Consider the following 22806-nt stretch of genomic DNA (forward strand, 5'->3'; position numbering starts at 1 on the left):
AGCTTCAGGAAGGCTGAGAGTGTCCTCCATCGGTGCTCTGTCATCCATCCGCAAAATGGCAGGAGGAACAGCAGCCAGGTCCTCAGGCGAATCCGTGTGTTGTGGATCACTCTTCACTGTTCGGGTCAATCGCTCTGGCAGCCAGAATGGGCTTTCTTGATCCTGTGGGAAGACACAAACAGCTCCCCTGGATCTCAATAAGATGGGATCCGGGCCTTTCCATTCATTAGAAAGCACATCTTTCCACTTAACCAAATCTTTGGGCCGCTGCGGATCCGAACAATGTCGTGTTGCAGCATTTTGGCCATTATCATCCAGATTTAAAAATTTATGGTGAACAGAGCCATGGCGATGGCCATTCTTGGCATCGGGGGCAGTTCCTTTATTATTCCCCCCCTTTTTGTTTAAATAGATATTTATCCAATTTTTAATTTAAATAACCATGGCATTTTGTAACCTATCTTGAAGATACCCATAGTGTTTAGCAGAAATAACTGACAGGATAAGGGAAACTGATAGCAAGCAATAACTGACAAAACAAGGGGAAATCCAGCAGCATAGCAATGGCACAGCAACAACAACATTGCAATGTACAACAACAACACAGCAATAACTGACAGACCAAGGGCAGGAGCTGGACCATCCCTCAGGAACCCGCCAGCTCCGCAGCAATCAGGCCAGACAGCTCCATAGCAGAGGCTTTGTCCTCAGGCCTCTGGACAGATGAATCCACAGCATGAATAGTAGTATTTCTAGAAAAAAAACATAAACTCTTCTCCCAAAATAACATTTAAGAGTATTAAAAAACTCAGTGTAAAAATTTAGCACAGTCAGTACTGGAAGTAGGCTGGTCTTGAACTTAGACCTATAGGTCTCTGTTCTAAAGAGCAATCTTGTTTGTCTGTGTCATTATAGTAGGCCTTAGAATTAAACCATTTTAAATCTGGCACAGATGAGATTATTGTTTTAAAAATATGAGAAAACCGTTTTCCTGTTTCCAGCCTGGAGTCCTAAGATGACGTGGCCATTGGGGAACCCATATGGGGATCTCTGTTTTTTACGGTATGGGCCGTGTTGCCCCAGTGGCGCCTAGGAAAAACCCAGGCCCTGTTTGTTGATATTAGATTTAAGATTTATTGGCTCCTGTATTCCTTGCCGGTATGGTGGCCTTGGGTTCCAGAGCCCGCCCGCCATCCAAGGGCTGTGCGCGGCCCTGGGCCTGCTCGCTGCGCAGCTCCCTGTGTCCCAAGCCAAGAAGTGGCGGCTCCACCCCCAGGCGCCCCTGCCTTCCCCGCGGGGCTAGCCTCGTTCTCTGAGGCTGTGTTGGTGGCGGAGTGTGGCGGGAGCCGACACTCAGACCGAGGTGGCACAGGCGGCAACATCTCAAGGTCCGCGCCAGAGCCTGCGGCTCAAGGGGCCGATGGGAGAGGCGGCGAACAGGGCCGCTTCCCTACTAGCCAACTCTCAACACCTGTGCCACAGCAAAAGCGGCTATAAACTCTCACAGATCCAGCCAACGACCCAATCACCCCAAAATCCAAAGGCCCTTCGCATCCACCTCCCTGCGGATCCTGAAACACCAGACAAGCCAAGCGTATACACAGCAATCTTTTAGGAGGACTTGAGTTCTTAAAATGCTAAGCAGTTCTTAAAAACTTAAGTCACACTATGTAGATGTAATACGGTACTGCCTGTTTACTGCATTTAAACCTTAATTGCGCTTTTATTATGATAAATACGGCCAGCCCTGCCTGAAGTCAGCATCGTTTAGCATGGCCAAATGGAATCAGAGCCATTTTACCCTCAGAGACCAGCACAGTTTTAGGTACATTGTAAGCCTTCTGGCCTGGCTGTCTGTGGCACCGCTCTCATTCTCGGTACAGCTGTGATACCCTCCAGGCCAGGCACCAACTGAGCCTGCGCAACGTGCTCTCCACCATAGCCACAGAGCAAAGCTCCGCTCCAGCCGCCCTCCAGCCCCAGCTGCACCCATTCCGAGCCCAAACCGGTGTACGGAGCAAAGCGGAATTCAGAGAAGCAGGCTTGCTGCTCTGCAAGGACCTCATTTAATCTTTTAGGGAATTTGGGCGTCGTTTAGTCTCTCTGGCTGCTTCCTGCTGTTATTGGGCCGCTGAATTTCAGGGGTATACACTACAACATTTCAGGAGGTCTCGGTGATTCAAACCACATAAATCCCAAGTACATCCTTAGGCTCTCCTTTTCTGTGGAGACGAAAACAGAACCTCTTTCCCAAAACATCATATCCTTAGCAGTTTCTAAGTTTAAATATCTTTCTCCTATCCAGTACACAAAAGACAACACATATAACATAACATAAAGCTTTTGACCTTGTAAATCAGCCTTCTCCCCCATTTTTACTTTTTTTAAAATCACTGGGAGGTCCTTTTTAACTTATTTTCTTTTCTGTCTCCCCCATTCTTTACCGGAGGGTCCTTTTTAACTTATCTGGGTGCGCGCACAACCTCCCACTGCTGCTCAGTTTCTGATATGCTCTCTGGACTTTAGAGCGTACCTCTCTAAGCTTGCATGCCTGCAGTTCTGAATCCTCCTGTCCAAGGGGTCTCCGGCGGTGCAAAGTTCTTCTTTTTCTTCTTCTTCCCGGGTTTCGGCACCAGATGTCCCGCGCTACCGTCTCGCCAGCAAGAACCACGCGGTACACATAGGATACTTCTGCAGTAAAGCTTTAATGCCCCTTGGGAGAGCGGGCATCAGCCAACATGGCGGAGACCCAGATAAGATGGAACCCAACCCTTATAAAGGAAACAGTCCTCGCTTCTGACGTGTCACTCTTGGATGGGTCCACTGCCCATTATCCCAAATGATGCCTCGGGAGTAGGCAGGGACGCAGCGGTAGAGAGTTACCAAGCACGTGCGCTGGGATAAAAGGCGTGTGCTACATCACCTTGAACTCACAGAGATCTGCTTGTCTCTACCTCCCAGGCATTGGGACCAAAGGCGTATACTACCACGCCTTGAGGTCACAGAGGTCAATCTGCCTCTGCCGCCCAGGCATCAGGACTAAAGGCGTGTACCGCCACACCTTGGGGTCACAGAGGTCAATCTCTACCTTTGTTCCTAGAAGCAATGGAGAATGTGGTCCGGCCCTCCACAAACATCCATACCCAAATTAAAAAAGTAAAAATCATTTGTACATGTGATCTTTAATTGGCCTATGATCATAAAGCTTTTACAGCCACATGAGGTAACTATTGGGCTATCTGTAAATACTGATCTCAAGGATTTTTATTAGTGTCGAAATCATCAGATTTCTCCCTTCATTAATGTTGCATTGTTTGCTGTCTGAAGCATTTATTCTATTCACCTGTCTGTTCATAGGAGGAAACTTCAGGAACTCCAAAAAAAGAAGGAAACTAAGAAAAAATTCAAACTTGAGCCACATGATGATCAAGTTTTTCTGGATGGAGATGAGGTGAGATTAGAATATTGGATTTGAGTATGATAGAATTCCAGTTTTTCCTAGAAAAATCTTAGAAATATATTTAATACCATCACTACGAAAAGAAATAATTTAGAAAAATCTAATACTTAATTTAAGTACATGAAAGTCACTTTCAAAAAATTCACTTTTCTAAGCTAGTTTTATAAGATGTTAGAGTCAGATTTGACTGGATATGAGTGATGTGAAACCCGAAATTACGATCGCTTAGTATAGAACACATGCTGGACTCTTTCTCATTAGTGTAGTCTAGGGGTGAGCAGCACAGGCATGGAGCTCCATGGCGGGCCTGAGATCCTCCTTTCTTTTTCCCTGTGTTAGAATCTTCTGGCCAAGGTGCCTCGTGATCCATAAAGACCATCAACCCTAAAACTACATCCACAGAGAAAAGGAAGGAGAGGCACGTTTATTCCTTTCCAGGAAACCATCTTATGAATGCACACTTGGATTTACTGATCACCTGAAATAAGGTCTTCAAAATGCACTTTTTATACTGAGGGTTTAATTTGCCCAGTCAGAATGCAAAATTTCTGTTATCATAGAGAGAAGCAGGAGAATGGTTCATGGGAATCGCCTACTGGTTTCTGGCTCTTCAGCAGTGTTTCATCAGACGCAGCTCTTGGAGCCCTGAAATTTTCAACATTGCTAATGCTTTGTTCAAGGGCATAGTTCCATTCTATCTTTTGTAGTGAGATTTATGCGATGATGGCCTTGCATGGAGGCTGTTATGGTAGTCACTTAACTACTACAAAAATAATAACTATGTCTTAGACGAACTGATGTGAATTTCAAGACATATTCTTTCTTAATTCACTGATACCAATTATCAAATATGTAAAAAGCAGTGTTTCCTAGGGCTCTCTGTTTAAATTCTGCATTGGGAAGAGCTTAGATATCTTGAGTTAAGCGTTGAGTACATCCGTGTGTGCCAGATGCTTCACAGATGCTGGGATTGGTATAGTAAAATATAGTGCAATTCTCTGTAAAGAATTTTAGAGTTCCCTAAAGACATAGGCACCTACACATCTTTCTGTATTCTGTATAATGTAGTAAGCATTGCCGGTTACCAGTTAGGTAGGAGACGGTAGACACCTGCCGTAAGTCTTCAGAACCAACTGTCAGATTGCACATTGTACCAGGAAGGAATTGTAGGTCTGTCCCGGGAGGAAGCAGGCTGAACAAAAGCTGAACCCTTGTCATCTTGAAAAGGTTAGTTTGTGTGCACACATACCCACACACTCAAGAAACACCATGTCTCTGGACTTTTAAAATTGGAAAATGTCTCTTTTTAAAATATAGGGTTTTATTTAGTGATGAGTAGCCAAACTAATGTTTGTGAATCTAATTTCCAGGAAATATGGAAACAGTGTAATAAGGGTTGAGTTGAAATCCCAAGTGTTAGAAATATAAACAGATCAGAATAAAAGCGATAAAAAGTTTTTTCAAAATAGAACTCGGAAATGGAAGAATGCTGTACTTTACAGAAACTGAGAGCTCAAACTGAGAGCCTTTTAATGATTGAGTGTAGTTCTGATCTTGAAAGGAAAAAGTTCTTCGGGTGTTAGGTGTTGGGGTGCCTTCGAGGAGCTGCAGTGTGGAGTACACTTGACTGCAGTGTGACCGCAGAACTTTTAAGCACTGAGGTTTCTTGATTCTTCTAGGTTTATGTGTGGATCTATGACCCAGTTCACATGAAAACATTTGTCATGGGATTAATTCTTGGTAAGTAGGCAGATATAAGTAGCTTTTCAGTGTAATCTAGAGTTTAGAGGGCAAAGTGTAGCACCCCAAAGGTAAATATTTCTAAATTTAATACAGAGTAAGAACTGTTTAAGAAGATACTTTACAGAAAATTAGAATATAAGTAATAAACAAAAACTGTTAGCAACAACTAAAACAAATATTTTTTAGAGATTAACATTGTAGAGCAGCCTGGTTAAATAGAGACAGGTCTAGCCACACCTAAGAGGAAACACAGGACCAGTCTTTGTGAGTAAGACTTCATTTTAACAGTGAAGTAGCGAGGACTGAGGTTACAGTTACTGTAATAGGGGACTGAGTGATGGAGCGCATGAGCCTGTGGGCACATTTCATGTTGGTACCACAACACCCTTCATGAAACTATGAAGTTCAGACTCCGCACTGGGAACTCTTTTTCAAAATTTTTGACAGGGGAAATTACATCTTAAAAAGTAACTTAATCCCTTCTGGACAAGCTTGCCTACCCAATTTCTAAACATTTATTCCTCTGTTAGTAAAGAATAACATGAGACAGGCATGAGGTGTGCAGACGATTATTCTATACTCCTGCTTAGGGGTCCATCCCCTCCTTAGCCCTATTGGCAGCTACGTTATGGAAGTCAGAAGTTTAAACAGGGTCAGTAGAGCTGCCTTCCTTCTCGAGGCTCTAGGAGAGAAGTCATTCCCACACCTGTTTCATTTTCTAGAAGTTGTCTACATTCTTCTTGGTTTGTGGCCCATACCCCATCTTCTGACACAACTTTCACATCTCCTTGTCTGCTTCTGGTCGCCCTCTCATGGTGGTATTTGTTAGTTACTCTCTAGAAGATCCAGGGCAACTTCCTCGCTGCTAGTCCTTAACTTAATCCTATTGATAAAGACTCTTTTGCAGCAGAACTCAGCATAGTTGCAGGCTGTAGCAACTGCAAAGTCTTTAAAGAATCATTATCATTGGGCTGGAGAGATGGCTCAGAGGTTAAGAGCACTGACTGCTCTTCCAGAGGTCCTGAGTTCAATTCCCAGCAACCCTCTGTAATGAGATCTGGTTCCCTCTTCTGGCCTGCAAGTATACATGCAAGCAGAACACTGTATATGTAATAAATAAATCTTTAAAAAAAAGAAAAAAGAATCATTATCATAGTGAGTCCAGAGCCAGCAGGAATCTCTGTGTGTTTGAGGCCAGCCTGGTCTACAGAGTGCATTCCAGGACAGCCAGAGCTACACAGAGAAACTCTGTCTTGAGAACAAACCCAAAAACCCATCAGCACACCCATTTAACATTTCCCAGTGACGTTGCAAAGTTGCCAATTTTTTCCAAGCAATATGTAAATTTAGGGCAGCATTAGTCAAAATACCAGGTCAATTCGTTAAAAAGGTAAAAATTTTAGTTTAAATGAACAGAAAACTAAAGCTCCTCTTATATAATTAGATCAGCTCTGGGAAAGATGCCCAAATGAGTGCAATATTTAGAATAGTTGAAGATTTTTGCAATAAACACTAGGATGGGATTAGCCAGTGAGAGAGCACGTTATATCAGAGACCTAGAAAAATTGGGTATATCATAAATCTATGATGAAATAAATTCACTTGCTACGCACACAGAAACACACACACACACACACGTTCTATCAGTTCTGTTCTCTAGAGAACCCTGACTAATGCACAGCCCAAGAGAGAGAGAGTTGTGCTGCAGCCAGCAAAGCTAAAGGGGTGGAGCCTTCTAAGTCAGCCCTTTGACAATAGACACAGAGCTATGGGATTTGGAGTTTGGGGGTTTTGGTCCAATATTTCCTCACTGCCCTCTATTATTTTACCATGTGTTCTGGAATGGTAATGTATAACTGTGCAATTGTATATCAGAAGTATGTAGTTGATTTTATTTATTATTATTTTACAGGGTGATTACAGTTATGAGAGTCCTGTGAGATTGTTCAGACTGAAAGACTAGGGGGACTGTTGGAGTTGGACAAAATGCATTTTTCATTCTGATGTGTTGGCCAGAAGCCAACAGGAACAGGTATGGAATATGTATCTGAATGAGAATGACTCTCATAGGCACAAATATTTGAATAGTTGACCCTCCCTCCAGTTCGTAGAACTATGTGGGAAGGATTGGGAGGTGTGGCATTGTTGGAAGAGGCGTGACTGTTAGCTCTCTTTCTGCCTCATGTGTTTCAAGATGTGAGCTCTCAACTGTTGCTCCCGCATCATGCCTGTTTCCTGCTGCCGTGCTCCCTGCCATGACGATCATGGACTCATCCTCTGAAACTGTAAGTCCCGTTTAGAGCTTTCTTCTGGAAGTTGTCTTGGGCGTAGTGTCTCCTCACAGCCATAGAAAAGTAAAAAAGATGGGATAACAATAAGATGCAGTCTCGTTCTTTTTTTTTTGATACAGTGTTTCTCTGTATCTTTGGGTCCTGTCCTGGACTCGCTTCCTAGACCAGGCTGGCCTTGAACTCACAGAGATCCCCACCTGTCTCTGCTATCCCAGTGCTGGGATTAAAGACATGCGCCACCACAGCCTGGCTGCAATCCTATTCTTATGTACACCATAAAACCAAATAAGCTATCTAAAAAGTGTCAAATACTATTATGGTAACAAGATGACATGCATTGATTCTTTCAAAAAGTTTTATAGACTTTTGTATCTGTTACTCTAAACTTTCTATGTGCTTAAAAGAAAAATGAGTATTAGATTTAAAAAATATACAGTGTCGGGGCTGGAGAAATGGCTCAGCAGTTAGGAGCATTTACTGCTCTTCCAAAGGTCCTGAGTTCAATTCCCAGCAACCACATGGTGGCTCACAGCCATTTGTAATGAGGTCTGGTGCCCTCTTCTGGCCTGTAGGCATACATGCAGACAGAATATTGTATACATAATAAATAAATAGTTAAAAAAAGAATGCCAGATTATAAATACACACACACACACACACACACACACAATGTCTCTAGTTACAAAATTCAGACAACTTATTTCTTCAATAATGAAAATATACTTTGAATATGACTTGAATTTTGAATAATGTGTTCTCTGCATTAACCAGCAGGCAATTTAAACTGTCCAAAAAATCTATGTCTTGCTCGATTTGTTTTATTTCATCATAATTTGTTGTAAGAAGCTGGTCGGCGCTAGCTTGGAGGCTTGGTCCCTCTGTTTCCAAAGACAGCCCCAAGCTACTCTTCCACAATGTTGCTCAGAACCTCCTAAGAAAATGGCTTCTTGAATCTAGCTCTCTGAGACACTTAGATTAGCTTTGAATGAAATGAAATTCCTCCTCCCAGGTAAGCCAGACCCAAAAAGAGGAACACGGTATGTATTCACTCATAAGTGGATTCTAACCATAATTAAAGGTCTTTGAGCCTATTATTCGTGATCCTAGAGAAGCTAAATAAGAAGATGAACCATATGAAGATTATTTAGCTATCCACCAGGACGTAGGAAATAGACAAGAGTCCCAGGTAACCTCGGGTGCATGGGGGGGTGGGAGGGTCGATGGAGGGGGAGAGGGCTAGAGAGAAGGGAGTAGGGGAGGAACGGGGAAAGCTTGGTGGCCGGGGATGGGGGGGGGAGGGAGGTAGGATGAATATGGGATCAGGGAACAATATATTTCAACTAAGGGAGCCATTTTAGGGTTTACAGGAGACTTGATTATATATGGGATCCCAGGTCCAAGGAGAAATCCCCCAGATTGCTCTCTGGACAGAGGAGAGGGTGCCTGAATCGGCCGTGGCCCATGACCATACTGATGTATATTTTGCTTATCACCATAGATCCTTCGTCTGGCGAAGGACGGCTATGCAGTCGGAGGCCCACATTGGAGCACCGGATTGAGCCCCCCGAGGTCCGGAGGGGGAGCGGAAGGAGGAGGAACATGAAAGACGAAATCAGTACTGCGAGGGATGCTATCACCCACTGATACAAGGGAACGGATCTGATGAGAGTTTACCAGGGCCAGTCGGACTGGGACTGAACGAGGACGTGATCTAGCCAGATTCTCGGAATTTGGCCGGATTCTCTGACTGTGGCTGGCCCGGGGTCTTTCTGAAAAGCCATTGACTATGACACTGGGACCTGTTTCCTCTGCATATGCTGGATTTTGGGGATCCAGTCTGTTTGGACGCTCGCCTTCCTGGACCTGGAGGGAGGGGGAGGGAGCTGGAGCTTCCCACAGGGCAGGAAACACTGACTGCCCTGGGGGACGGAGGGGAAGGAGGGTGGGAGTGGGAGGGTGTTGGGAGGGGGGGGGCGGAAATGGAAACTTTTATAATTTAATAAAATTTACTAAAAAAAAAAAAGAATAAGGTATTTAAACAATAAAAAAAAAAAAGAAATTCCTCCTCCCAAAAGCACATTCTTGATTGCTTCTAGATACCACAGGAAGGAAGGGGTTTTAAACTCACATAGTGTCCTTGAGTGGGATGCGAGCTGCTCACGTGTCTGAGTCGGTGTAGAGTTTGGTGAACGTGAGTGTAAATGCTTGGCTCCCCAGTCAGGGCCAAGGAGTCAGAAGACAGGAATAAATAAAGGTTCATGAATGTTTCTAAGGAAAAGATCACATCAGATTTTCACCACAGAAACGTTCCTTTAAGTTCTGAACTAGCACCTGAGCATACGGGTAAAACTGATGCAGTCACACCGTGGGGCTGGGTGCGGGAGCAGAAGCGTCCAGAAAGCATGAGGAACTGAAGAAAAAGAGGCCTTCCTTTCCCACAGTAACCACTGCGGTCAAACCCACAGACTGAAGCAGACTCTTCAGGCCCAATTCTGCGTGCCAACACTTCCTCGGTGAGCTTAGAGAGTTTGCTTGCTGGACAAGATTTTTAAGACAGGACAAAGGCTACAAATCCATCACAGTTTCAAGCCCCTTTGCCCCTCTTAACAGCTGGAGCAGTGAGGGACTCCCATGGTCACAGGAGTGGTGTGCAGTGTCCTGTACTGGATCTGCAGACGCTTTGACGCCTCTGTTCTCTTTCTGGGAACTTCACACAGTGACTGTGTGAAGATTCCTGGGCTACCCTGATCCAGAAAACTCTAGATGGGATGGCCTGCCTCTTTCTGAGACCCAACACAATGAGTGCCTGGGAGTTCACCAGGTAAACATAGTCTCATGAGTGACTCCCGTGAGCATGGCCTAAGGAACCCTCAGTGGAGCCAGGCTGAAAGTGATGCCTCATGGAAGTGTGAACAGTAATCTGACAGTAACAGTAACAATAATTTCCTTAGTCACTCCACTGTTGAGTGGTTTGTTATGCGGAATTGACAACCAGTCCACTAACATCCCCGAGCCTCCCTGTTCTCACCTGTAAAATGAGGAAGAGAACTGCTTCCTCTGAGATATGGTCAGTTCGGTTCTGAAGTCAACGAGGTTCTTCTGCCCTCCCTGCAGTGCACAGCAAGGTCCTGGTGCTCAGCTCTGCTGCACGCAAGCAGAGCAGGGTCTGAACCATGGGCAAGTGAGGCCCGGTGCCTGACGCTGGGGGCAAAGTGAGGAGCACCCCGCAGCATGAATTAGACAGCATGGTCACAGGAACGGCTTTCAGGGAGAGGGATGGTAAGTTTGCCACAGGGGGTTGCCTTCAATTCCAGGCGGGGATGGGATCTGTCAGCATCCCTGTGTGAGGATGTTGATGGGGCACCATCGTCCAACAATGTGGGGCGGCCTGGGAATACTCTTGAGCCTTGCAAGGAGCCACAGGGCTGCACCAGCTGAAGCCCCACTGCCCCCTCCTCTAGGGATGTGCCGCTGCCTCGTCAGTAAAGGAGAGCTGCCCCGTGCTCTGCCTGCTAAGCACGAATGATTACTTTGAGCCCTTGTAATTTAAGTACAGAAATAAATGTTCATGTAAATTGTCCAATGTTGAACACAAATAGACTACAAATTCATATGATACTGCTGGTTTGTATAAATTCGTGTATATATTTGAGATATTAACAGTGATGGCACTTCTTTTTTAGCATTTTTTTAAGTTTAAGGTTTATTTAGTTTTACATGTTTTTTAAAGATTTATTTACCTATTATGGATATGTATTCAGCCTGCATGTATGTCTGCATGCCGGACCAGAAGAGGGCATCAGATCTCATTCCGGACGGGTGTGAGGAACCATGGGGTTGGTGGGAACTGAACTCACGACCTATGGAAGGGCAGCCAGTGCACTTAACCGCTGAGAAATCTCGCCTACCCACACCTCAGACTTGTACTTAAAAACATCCCACTGCACTTTCCACTGGCATTCTCGCCGGCTGTGTCCCTTTCCTCCACACGGGGGCAGCAGTGAAGCTCAGCGGTCACTGGGGAAGATGGGAAGTGGAGAGGAGCTGCTGGAGGCTCCAGGCCTCCTGGCTGGATCTTTCCCCCAGTGTCTTTCCCTGTACCGCTTCCCTTGCTGGCAAACTTTCAGAATAAAAGAGGAGACATCGGCGATGCCTAGGTGCAGAGACCTGAAGGAGTCTGTAACATAAATCAAAAAAAAAGATTTTTTTTTTTCAAAAAAGCACACGCTTATAATTAACTATACAAGTACCTCACTCATGACCCTGGTTGTGGTGCATGCTTTCATTCCCAGTACTCAGGAAACAGAAACAGGTGGATCTCTGAGATTTCCAGGCCAGCCTGGTCTACAAAGTGAGTTCCAGGACAGCCATGGCTATCCAAAGAAATCCTGTCTCAAAACAAAACAATACAATACAAAGCAAAAGAAAATGATTTTTTTAAAAAAAATAATCTTGCTAAAAAACTAAAGTCCCACTCGAGATCCTCATTAAAAACCCAACACGCAGGTGATGTGTGCTCATATTTCACAGAGAACACACACAAAGTAGCCTAGAAGCAAGGCAACATGGCGAGGGTTTAAGGTGTGCTAGGGCAATTAGGATTGGGTTTAGAATTTCAGATGCAGGTCAACAATAGGAGGTCAGATTGGAAAGCCGAGGTGCTGCCTGTACCCAGACATCCCTAGGAGCAGTGGAATGGGAAGCACCTTTGTATCTTTCTGTGTCAAGTAGTGCACGTGGGAGGAGGGAGGGGGCCTAAGAGGCTTTTGGGGAAGGCCTGTGTGAGGAGAGGACTCGGGCATGAGGACCCCAGGAGTGACCTCACTTCCTTAACAGTGACATAACAATGCAGAAACCTGCAACCAGGCAGCCAGCTGATTAGAGACAGCCGAGAAGGCTCACTTGTCTTTAGACAAGCTTGACTAGTAGTCATGCCTTCGTGCTTCCTGTGGTGTTGTTATTGTGGGAGTCGTGGGAACTCCGACGATGACACCAATGGGAGGAGGAGGAGAGCTAGAGGCCCTAGAGGTTCCTGGAGATCGTGGCTCCAGCGCCTCTGGCCATTCGGCAGCCATGAAAGGAGAAGACAGGTGAGGCAGGGCAGCCAGAGCCAGGTAACCACTCTGAAATCTCAGTTTTCTCAAACTTGGTGTTTGGCAGAGTGAAAGGGTCAGGAAAACGTGGAATGATAATAACTAATCATGACATTGTAGTCCTGTGCCAGTTTGAACCACCCACCCTGATCTCTCCTCAGGTTGCAGAGGAGCAGGAGGAGTCAGCCCCCAGGGGCCTTACTGAGTCCGCCCCCAGGGACCAGAAGGAGTCCATCGCCTGGGACCTGATGGGCTCCTCCCTGGAGGCTCAGCTGGAGTCGCTCCCCGGGGTCCCTATGGGCGACTCCCCGAAGGACCAGCCAGGGCCAGTCCCTGGGGACCCGATGGGCTCCTCCACAGACGACCAGCAGGAGTCTGTTCCCAGGGACGTGATGGGTACCTCCCCGGAGGCCCAGAGGGAGTTATTCCCCGGACACCCGATGGGCTCCACTCCCCAGGACCAGGACCGGGACCCGATGGGCTCCACTCCCGAGGACCAGGACCGGGATCCGATGGGCTCCACTCCCGAGGACCAGGACCGGGACCCGATGGCCTCCACTCCCGAGGACCAGGACCGGGACCAGATGGGCTCCACTCCCGAGGACCAGGACCGGGATCCGATGGGCTCCACTCCCGAGGACCAGCACCGGGACCCGATGGGCTCCACTCCCGAGGACCAGGACCGGGACCCAATGGCCGCCGCCTCAGAGGACCAGCCCGGGTCCTTGCTTGAGGACCCCATGGGCTCCAGCCCCGAAGACCCGGAGGCCCTGAGGGAGACCGTCCCCGGGGACCTGATTGGCTCCTCCCTGGAGGCCAGTCAGGAGTCCATCCCCGGGGACCCAATGGGCTCCACTCCCGAGGACCAGGACCGGGACCCGATGGGCTCCACTCCCGAGGACCTGGACCGGGACCCGATGGGCTCCACTCCCGAGGACCAGGACCGGGATCCGATGGGCTCCACTCCCGAGGACCAGCACCGGGACCCGATGGGCTCCACTCCCGAGGACCAGGACCGGGATCCGATGGGCTCCACTCCCGAGGACCAGGACCGGGACCCGATGGGCTCCACTCCCGAGGAACAGCACCGGGACCCGATGGGCTCCACTCCCGAGGACCAGGACCGGGATCCGATGGGCTCCACTGCCGAGGACCAGCACCGGGACCCGATGGGCTCCACTCCCGAGGACCAGGACCGGGACCCGATGGGCTCCACTCCCGAGGACCAGCACCGGGACCCGATGGGCTCCACTCCCGAGGACCAGCACCGGGACCCGATGGGCTCCACTCCCGAGGACCAGGACCGGGATCCGATGGGCTCCACTCCCGAGGACCAGCACCGGGACCCGATGGGCTCCACTCCCGAGGACCAGGACCGGGATCCGATGGGCTCCACTCCCGAGGACCAGCACCGGGACCCGATGGGCTCCACTCCCGAGGACCAGGACCGGGACCCGATGGGCTCCACTCCCGAGGACCAGGACCGGGATCCGATGGGCTCCACTCACGAGGACCAGCACCGGGACCCGATGGGCTCCACTCCCGAGGACCAGGACCGGGACCCAATGGCCGCCGCCTCAGAGGACCAGCCCGGGTCCTTGCTTGAGGACCCCATGGGCTCCAGCCCCGAAGACCCGGAGGCCCTGAGGGAGACCGTCCCCGGGGACCTGATTGGCTCCTCCCTGGAGGCCAGTCAGGAGTCCATCCCCGGGGACCTGACAGGCTCTGCCTCTGAGGACCTGGAGGACCAGGGGGAGGTCATTCCCGGGCACCCGCACCCCATGGACTGCACCCTGGAGGTCCAGCTGGAGTCAGTACCCGGGGACCTGACTGAGTCCTTCCCTGGGGACTCAGTGGACTCCTTCCCGCAGGACCAGCTGGAAGACCAGAGGGACTCAGTCCCAATGTCCTTAAACTTCGGGGATTTGGGGAAGGCAATAGAACAGCTCATCGCCTCCCTTCGCCGTGGGGACCGGGAGTGCCTGATGGCCTTCTTGAGCGCCTACCCTGCTCATACCACCATGGAGCAGGTGCTGGATGTGCTCTTCAGGCGGTGAGTGCCCACTTCCCGGCTCAGAGGCCTCACATCCTCTTGTCCTTTATGGGAAGCCTCTGCCTTTCTCTGGGCCTACTTAGTTGCTAGAGTCTTGTCAGAAGCCAGCAGCATGTAGTCAGACATTACTACTTCCAGGTTGGGCCCTAGGGACTGCTGTGTCCACAGCTGAGACCCTAATGAGTGTGGGTGTCCTTCAGGAAGCTCTATCCTTGGCCAGTTTTCCTGAAGCATGGTCAAAGCGCTTCTCCCATTGGAAAGGGGGTTCTAGAATTCATATTGGAGCACCCGATAGAGATGGGTCTTGAGTGGAGACCCGTGGAGGATAATCCGAGGGAAGCTGTGTCCACTGAGATGTCCGGGTAGACATACTGCACAGACATATTTGAAGCACCTACAGAATGCAGGTGAACTAGTAACCTGAGAGCAGAGAGAACTTCTAGGCTCTGGACTTTGATTCTGCTCCAGGAGTCAGCAGGCCCCCCAGATGTCTTTTAGGTAGGGAACTGGGACTCCACAGGTAACATCCTTCCTGATCTCCTCCAGGTATGCATGCTTCCACCCCGGCTGCCAGGAGGATGAGCAAATAAAGGCGTAAGTGAGCTTTACAATCTGAGAAAGGCGGGCCTTGGCTCTGCAGGGTGGGCTCCCTGGGGTACCAAGGGTGAGGGGTGGCCAATGCTTGGAGCTCACGCTCCACATTTCTACTACCATACTGAGGTCTAAGCATTGACTGGGGGGTGAAAAGAATTGCATGAGCACGGCCCTTGCAAGTGGGGATATGGGGAAAGCCTGTGGCCTCCGGTGGCCCTCTGAGACCCTACCCTCATCTCAGTCCATGGCATGAAGGCTCGCTCAGCTGTGCTCCATTAGAGCCTGAGCATGGGGCGCATGGAGCTCCCTGCTCCCATGGCCCTCTCAGTCCTGCTCATTGTCCTCGTATGGCTACGGGTTGGATATCCCCTCCTTTGCAGTCTCACATGCACGGAGTCTTGGGCGGGGTGGCAAAGGAAAGTCCAGGCCACTAAGTGTCCTGTCTGTCCCTTTCCACCAGGGCCATCTGCACCCTCCTGGACACGTGGACGAGCCTCTTTCCCGGGGACTTTCAAACAACAAGAGGCATGTCCGCCCTGGAAAGTGTCAAAAGATACCTAATCGTCAACTCGCCCTACTCCGATGCCCTTATAAAGGTGCATGAACTCATTATGAGACTCTTGTCGGAAACATCAGAAGAGGGCGATTAAGACCAAGCCAGGTAGGTGCTTGACACTGTGAAGAGGTCTCAGGACCTGGTCTCGGGTCTCAGGAATGATTGGGGGATTGCCACACCAACTCCAGTGTCGTCTGTGTGACATGACATACGTCACTATGCCGGACGGGAGCTGCGTATCCTATGGGACTAGGCTTCTTGGAGGTCAATGGCAGAAGGCCCGGTATAGGCCACCCGTTGAGGCATAGACGGGTTTCTCCATTAGCTGGCTATGCAGGATATGGGCTTTGCACCATCTCTTTTATAATGACGATATTCTTTATATCTACAAGACAAGGATTATCTCTTCAGGAACAGCTCTGGGATAGGGAAGCACAGTGTGGGAATGTATAAGACTACAGCAGAACCCTTGCCATACACTGGGGTGTATGATGAGCAAGGGAATAGATGGGTTAATGTTGATGAACAAAGAGTGGTATAATATACTTTGAACTTTATGGATAGGCTTGCTAGATCCCGACCCCGCATGGTGTCTGCTGCATAAGAAGGTACAAGAAAGTATATTTGGCAGGCGCAGAGAGCCGTCAGGCATATTTGGTCACTAGATGAGATAAAGAAAGGGTTAGAAAGAGGAGCTTGGGGAAGGCCATGAAAGCGATAATGAAACAGAAACTTTCTATTCTTAGATAAGATGAGACCACTTGTCTGAGGTTTACGTTCCCAGGGACAAAGGATGTGTTATGTCAAACACCTGTTCCTGATAATATGCTTTTCTTAGAAATTGCTCATGTAACTAAAAGAAGCTTTCATACTTGCCGCGCCAGCACGGCAACTGTAGTTGTTCTGAGCGAGGGACGTCGGGATTAACGCACAGCACTACTTCAGGTTCTGCACACAAGCCTTTATTCCACTTTTTCACACGGCATATATAGCCCTCAGCAGGGGAGGCGGAGCCAGCAAAAGCAGGAAGCTCATCATCCCAACTCACATATCTTAGGGGCAAACAGCCTTAGAAACATTGCTGAAAACGACAGATTGTTCCTGTCCTTGTTCCTGTTTCCAACCAACCAACCACAAGAGTACAAAACAGATCCAGTGGGGGTGTGAAGGCCTGTCCTCAAGGTACCCAGCAATTCCCCCCTTTTTACTTTAAAAGCATGAGAGCCCCTGTCTTAGGACTCCCCCAGATAGGTACTCTAACCTCTCTATGGGAGGTCTTAACCCCTGTCTTAGGCGAGCTTTCTATACCAGGACAGTTGCCCATCATAGGGATCCCTCATGACTTCTGCAGCCAGACTTGGGGCGCTTCCTGATTACCCGAAGACAACCCGAGCAACACTTGTTGAGTGACAGTGTACTGTACGTGGGATTGCCACATAAAGCGGCAGAGAATCCAAAAACAGATAACCCCAATATCAGCAATATCAGCGCAGTGAGAGCATTGCAGACAATTGCTGGACCCAGCCCCCAAACTGGACTATGGCATTCCACTGACTGGATCCAGACACAGCAGGAACCCGTGTGCTATTCATATTAACAATATGATGAGCTGTCTGCAGGGTAAAATTCAAAAAGGAGGAATTCCAAGGGCCATCCAAACACGCATTCAACTGTTCAAACATATCAGAAGCATTTACAACATTAGCAGGTGTAACGTACAAGACACTTGTTGCAGGAGCCAAAGGGAATCTACCTGTTCTTGCAAAAGCGCAGTTTGTTGATTTAAATTTAAAAGTCCAAGTCCCATATGAGAGTCCAGAGCACTCCGTGCCTGCAGGGACTCGCTAACCCTTCCAGACAGCTGATCCACAGTCTCTGCGGTCACAGCTGTCTGGGAAACGGCAACCCCAGCAAGCATAGCCGCAGTGGCAGCGACAGCAATAGCAGCAACAATTGCAGCTGTTATCCAAAGTCTTGCCGCTGTCCATAAAGGATGATCTCCTGACCGTTCTTGAGACACCAGCCCTGGCAGAGGAATCACAGCAGGCACTCATATGATCAAGGCTCCATCAGAACCATCCCAGCAGTTACTCAGCTTGCAGATCCTGGAAGAACAATTAAGACTATCGCCCTCCAAAGTGCCATTCCACAATACAAAGAAAAACGGGGCAAAAACACAAGCAGAGGATCAAACAGTCATATTGCGTCCAGCAGTATAACAAATCAGGCTCTTGAGTGATACATTCTCCCCACATAACTGTGGGGTAGAGATTAAAACCTCTATCAGCATCCCAACACCGAGGAGCAGGCTTGGGACCATAGGTCTATGTTATATTTGTTTTCAAATCCTCTTTCAGGATGGGATGCGGTATGAGTATGATTATTAGTTATGCAATACTAACTGGCGTTAAAATGTGGGGGGTTTTTCACCAGACTCCCCATCACCTATGATTCTGTTGTTGTTACCAGAGTCATCACCCGAAACCGAAGGAGCGTTCCCATCTTCGTCCTGACCGCAATTGGTTTGTCACCTCTTAGAGGAGCGCCACATACAGCCGCCCTCACCTTTGCCAACAAGGGGGCTGGTTCCATTCATCTTGGTGTTTAAGCATCCTTACAAGAACCCATCCTAGGCTCTGATCCCTAATTTGTGTATGGGTCTCTGATGGGGAAGCGAAGTGGCTGCTCCTTGCTCTCTCTTGCTCCCAGCTGCGTGTGTGTGCTCCCTGGATCTCGGTTGTGTGAGTTTTCTGTGTTTGTGAAATTATTAAATATATTATTTATCTGTGAGCTGGTCTGGTTAATTCTAACTGCCGATTGACCACGCCCTTCACTTGGTGCCCAACGTGGGACTTTTTAGAGCTCTTTAAGACTCTGGCCAGTGGGGGCCAGGCTGCATTCATTTGGGCACAGACCCAGCTGCTATGCACGGCCAGCTGCTACGTGCCCCGTGCACCGAACTCAGGAATCCAAAGGCCAGTGCCATCTGCCCTCCCTCAGCACTTGCCACTGGAGACTAGCGGCAAGCGGCAAGCGATAATGACACAGAGACTTTCTATTCTTAGATAAGATGAGACCACTTTCTGCTAGTAAGAAACACACAGGATTGTGAGCTGATGAGGAAATAAACCTCTTCTCTCTTTGTCACCAGAAAACTCTCTCTCTCTCTCTCTCTCTCTCCTTCTCTCTTTGTTTCCCTCTCTCTCTCTCTCTCTCTCACACACACACACATACACACACACACCCATGCATACACGCGCGCGCGCGCGCACACACACACACACACACACACACACACCCCACACACGCATATGCATGCGCACACATACATACATACACAGGCACACACACATATTCACGCACGCACACACCCCCACACATTTGCACAAACGCACCTGCGTCCCACTCCACCCCACGCCCGGCCAGGACACCTCCCCAACCTCCTATTTCTTCACCATTCTTCATCTTGCTGCATTGGAAATTTGGTTCACAGGGCTGCATTTTCAGTACTCCAAGATGCACTATAATTGTAGCTTTTCCTAATACCACCGTCAAATGCCAGGTTTCAAAAGAGCATCAATGTTAGATAAGCTTTGTCAACGCACACAGGATTCTGAGGGAAGGGAATGTTTATTTGTCATTAATCTTCCTGATATGACCGTCATAATGTTGTAGGTCTGATAAAGCACTGAGCCTGATTGACAGCATTTCCAGGAGTTCACAATTTCACGGCTAAGGTTCCGATCGAGGTAATACAGTTATTAACTTAATATAAAAGAAGCTTTAAAAAGATTATAAAAAGCTATCTGCCCTTGCTACAGACAGTATTACTAACTCAGACTTAGACACACACAGGAGTGAAGGCCAGCACTAATGTCAACAGGGAGATCAGGAGGGCGTGCCACTATTGTCATTAGCAATACTAATGACACATTTGGTCATTAGCGTACTAGCATGAGTAAGGCAGCTTGTCAGGCACAGGAAGGCAAGCATGGCTGCAGTCGCTGAGGGAAGCTGATGGAGGCAGCAGGGTCACCGTGCGCTCTAGGCTCCCTCCCTCAGTCGTCCTCTCCTCCACAGGGCAGCAGCAGAGTTTTCTTATAGTCTCCAGATGTGTCGCCCTGGAACCAGACACAGCTCACTGACTCACAAACGCCACAGGAAATAAGAGATCAGGAGCTATCTGGGCACGGATTGTGTTGCTATGACTTTTCTCCCAACCGGGAACTTCTCATGACTCCCACAACAGGAATGCTACGCAGGGAATTTTCTATCAACGTTGCTTACTTTAACTTTCTAATTTGACCCCTCAAGAGCTGTTCTCTTGATGACTGTGAAGTATGTTCTTCCATCTAGAAAGAGAGGGCAAGGAAACTTTTCCAAGTATATGAAGCTCATCATGCTTTCCAAACAGACTCCCAGTTTCTCTCAGGCTAACAAAGGCGAAGGTACAGGCCCACCTGGGTGCTAGGGCTTTGCCTTGGTCCCTTGCTGCAGATATGACCTGACACCAGAGAAAAGGTGAGGAGAGAGAAGTGTTGACAGAGACAGTGGATACCGATGAACACAGAAGGACATGTTGTAGCCGGGCAAAGCCTTGGCTCTGTTGGACCATGGTCAGGCCTGACATCCAACTCTCCCTTTGTCCTCTCTCAGAACCCCTAGCTCTAACCCTATAAGCACAGGAACTGGAGGGTTCTTTCCCCCGTTTCCTGTGTGCCGCCCACTGTCTGGCTCTGAGTTTCTAATGTGACACGAAGCTCTACCTTGATCATAGAATACAGAGAAGCGGCGAAGCTCTTCCTAAACTCCTTCCTGATGTTAAACAGATCAATCTCGCTCCTGGACACCACAACTCTGATGAGGGTGTGACCGTCCGTCCCAGCACCCTTTAGAGGAGAAAGAACACAGGCATTGAGTCTTCACATACAGCATCAAACGCCCCTGGTCTGAGTCACTTCAGTCTAGCGGTTTAGTAGGGAGAGGCAACCCATTTGAAGATGTGAATTCCCAGGTTGTTGTCTAAGGCGTACTCAGACAGAGAAGGGCACATTGGTTAGACAGATGGTTCACGGGGTCCACTCACCTTCATCGCATAGTAGAGGGTCTCTGCAAGGTAGGCTGGTGTGCTCCGAATAGACTTCACCAGGACAACACATAATACGGCTGTCAGATGCTATTCTGCCATGAGAAGACTGATGTAATCACGGTGCGAGCACTGTCTCGTGTGCTCTCTCAGCCCTGTCTCCAAGTGTAGAGTGAGATGTGCTGCAGAGGGGCTCATCGGCAAGCTGCTAGGGTTCCCTCACCAAATACTTCTTTAGGCACTGGTCTGGTTCTCCACAGAGGTCTATGCGGGCACAGAAAGGCACTGGACCAGAGGCTCAAGTCTTTTCTGGGCCCCTTTGTTCTCTGCGGTCTCCGTTGGGTAGTTAACATGCCACAGCCTTCGACACTGATATGTTATGTAAGTAATTGGAAGTTTCTGTTCCAGATGTTCAATCAGATGGTCCAAGACTACGATCACCTCTGGAAGCACTGTGTCCTCTCCTAATCCTCCAAACTAAAACTCACAATTCACATAGGCAGCCTGCATGAATCCATTACAGTCCAGATGCCGGGCCAGACTGTCAGGGAAGCATACTCCTCCCTCCCAGCACATACAGCGAATGCAGTTAAGGCTGTGGAGACCACAGTCTCAGCAAAGGACACATGGCATATAGAAGCTTTAGCGGATAAAAATCCAACCACCCTTCAGCTGTGAGGTTTCTTAATTCTTCCTTTTCAAAGATTAAGGAAAATAGCTTTGGGGGCATACTGAGAAGTTATCATCTGGCTAGGGGGAAAAAATCTCTATCTCTGATGTGTTAGGAGATGGGACAGTGGTGGTTTGGGGGTTACATAACTTAGGGTTGTCAAGTGCTCAAATAATATGACTTCCATGTGTGTCTTCATCATGAAAGAGCCAAGTGTCCAACTTATTGGCGGTGTGTTCATGTAAAAGGTGACTTTTAAGAGTGGGCTATTGCATAATGTTTGCTCATTTTCCACAAAACAAAAAGCCAGAATGAGCTCCATGTCAAATGCTCAGGACACACAGACAAATGACAGACAGGCCGCCTTCAGACCATGTGAAACCAGGACCTGAACCCTCAGGATTTGGGGAATGGATAAAAACCCACAGTCAACTACAAACTCACTCCCCTAGTAATTCTGAGCACTTAATGAAAGATCCAAATGATTTAACCTGAAAACAACCTCCACCCCATCACGTCGAAGGTACACATTTCTTTTCTAGCCAGATGATAATTTCTCAGTCTGCATGCAAAGCTGTGAGGACAGTATTCAAAGGAAGTCTAAAACCACACAGGAATCAAAGGCAAGCCATACTAGCAAGCTCTGTGGTAACATTCCCAGCATCAGAGGGCCATCGTACTATTTTCCAGAGAGAAATAACGTCCATATTCCCAAATATCGTTTATAAATGTTCTTTTATATTTAAAGGGGGCTCTGATATAGATGTGAATAATTTTCATTGGTATAAATTTTGCTTTGCTGCTGAATTCCTTCACTGTCACTAGGGTGCAAATGCCTGCAGATCCTAACATGTCCCAAACACCAAGACAGCTCTAGGAACCCTCCAGGTTTTCAGCACTAGACCGGGGTGCTCAGCTACCCAGCTTCATGGGCTGAGCCACTACCCGGGCTCTCATCATCTCCAGAGTGAGACATTCACTGTTGGACAACCCAAACAGTATTGTGTAACCCGATGTAACAAATTTCCTTTTAATGTATATTTTATCTATTAAATCAAATACATATATGTGTATGTATGTATAAATATGTGTATGTACACACACACACACACATATATATATATATATATATATATATATATATATATATATATATATATATATATTTCTCTAGAGATCCCTGACCAACACAAGCCCAAAAGGAGTTTCCGTTCCTTGCAATATATAGTACTAACCTAACCCTTTGCATTTGGTAAGCAC

At 48.0% G+C, this 22806-nt stretch overlaps 1 protein-coding gene across 6 annotated transcripts; it reads left to right on the forward strand.

Annotated features, from left to right (window-relative positions):
* Positions 1 to 3334: 3334 nt before the first annotated feature.
* LOC148118832 (uncharacterized) lies at positions 3335 to 18580 on the forward strand. 6 transcript variants are annotated; one of them, XM_087899550.1, is made up of 9 exons: positions 3335 to 3451; positions 5140 to 5200; positions 7116 to 7235; positions 7398 to 7488; positions 10609 to 10773; positions 12749 to 14640; positions 15187 to 15234; positions 15695 to 15895; positions 18260 to 18580. In XM_087899550.1, the coding sequence occupies exons 5-8, from the start codon at positions 10771 to 10773 to the stop codon at positions 15882 to 15884; spliced, it is 2133 nt and encodes a 710-aa protein (XP_087755676.1). In that variant the 5' UTR covers positions 3335 to 3451; positions 5140 to 5200; positions 7116 to 7235; positions 7398 to 7488; positions 10609 to 10770; the 3' UTR covers positions 15885 to 15895; positions 18260 to 18580. The 6 variants fall into 6 exon arrangements, with proteins under 6 accessions (XP_087755676.1, XP_087755675.1, XP_087755673.1 ...); XM_087899547.1 differs by lacking the exon at positions 10609 to 10773 and having other exon boundaries at positions 3336 to 3451; XM_087899549.1 differs by lacking the exons at positions 7116 to 7235; positions 10609 to 10773.
* The last annotated feature ends 4226 nt before the right edge of the window (positions 18581 to 22806 follow it).

This window comes from Myodes glareolus, chromosome 20 (assembly GCF_982192425.1).
Source record: "Myodes glareolus chromosome 20, mMyoGla1.1, whole genome shotgun sequence".
Lineage (NCBI taxonomy): Eukaryota > Metazoa > Chordata > Mammalia > Rodentia > Cricetidae > Myodes > Myodes glareolus.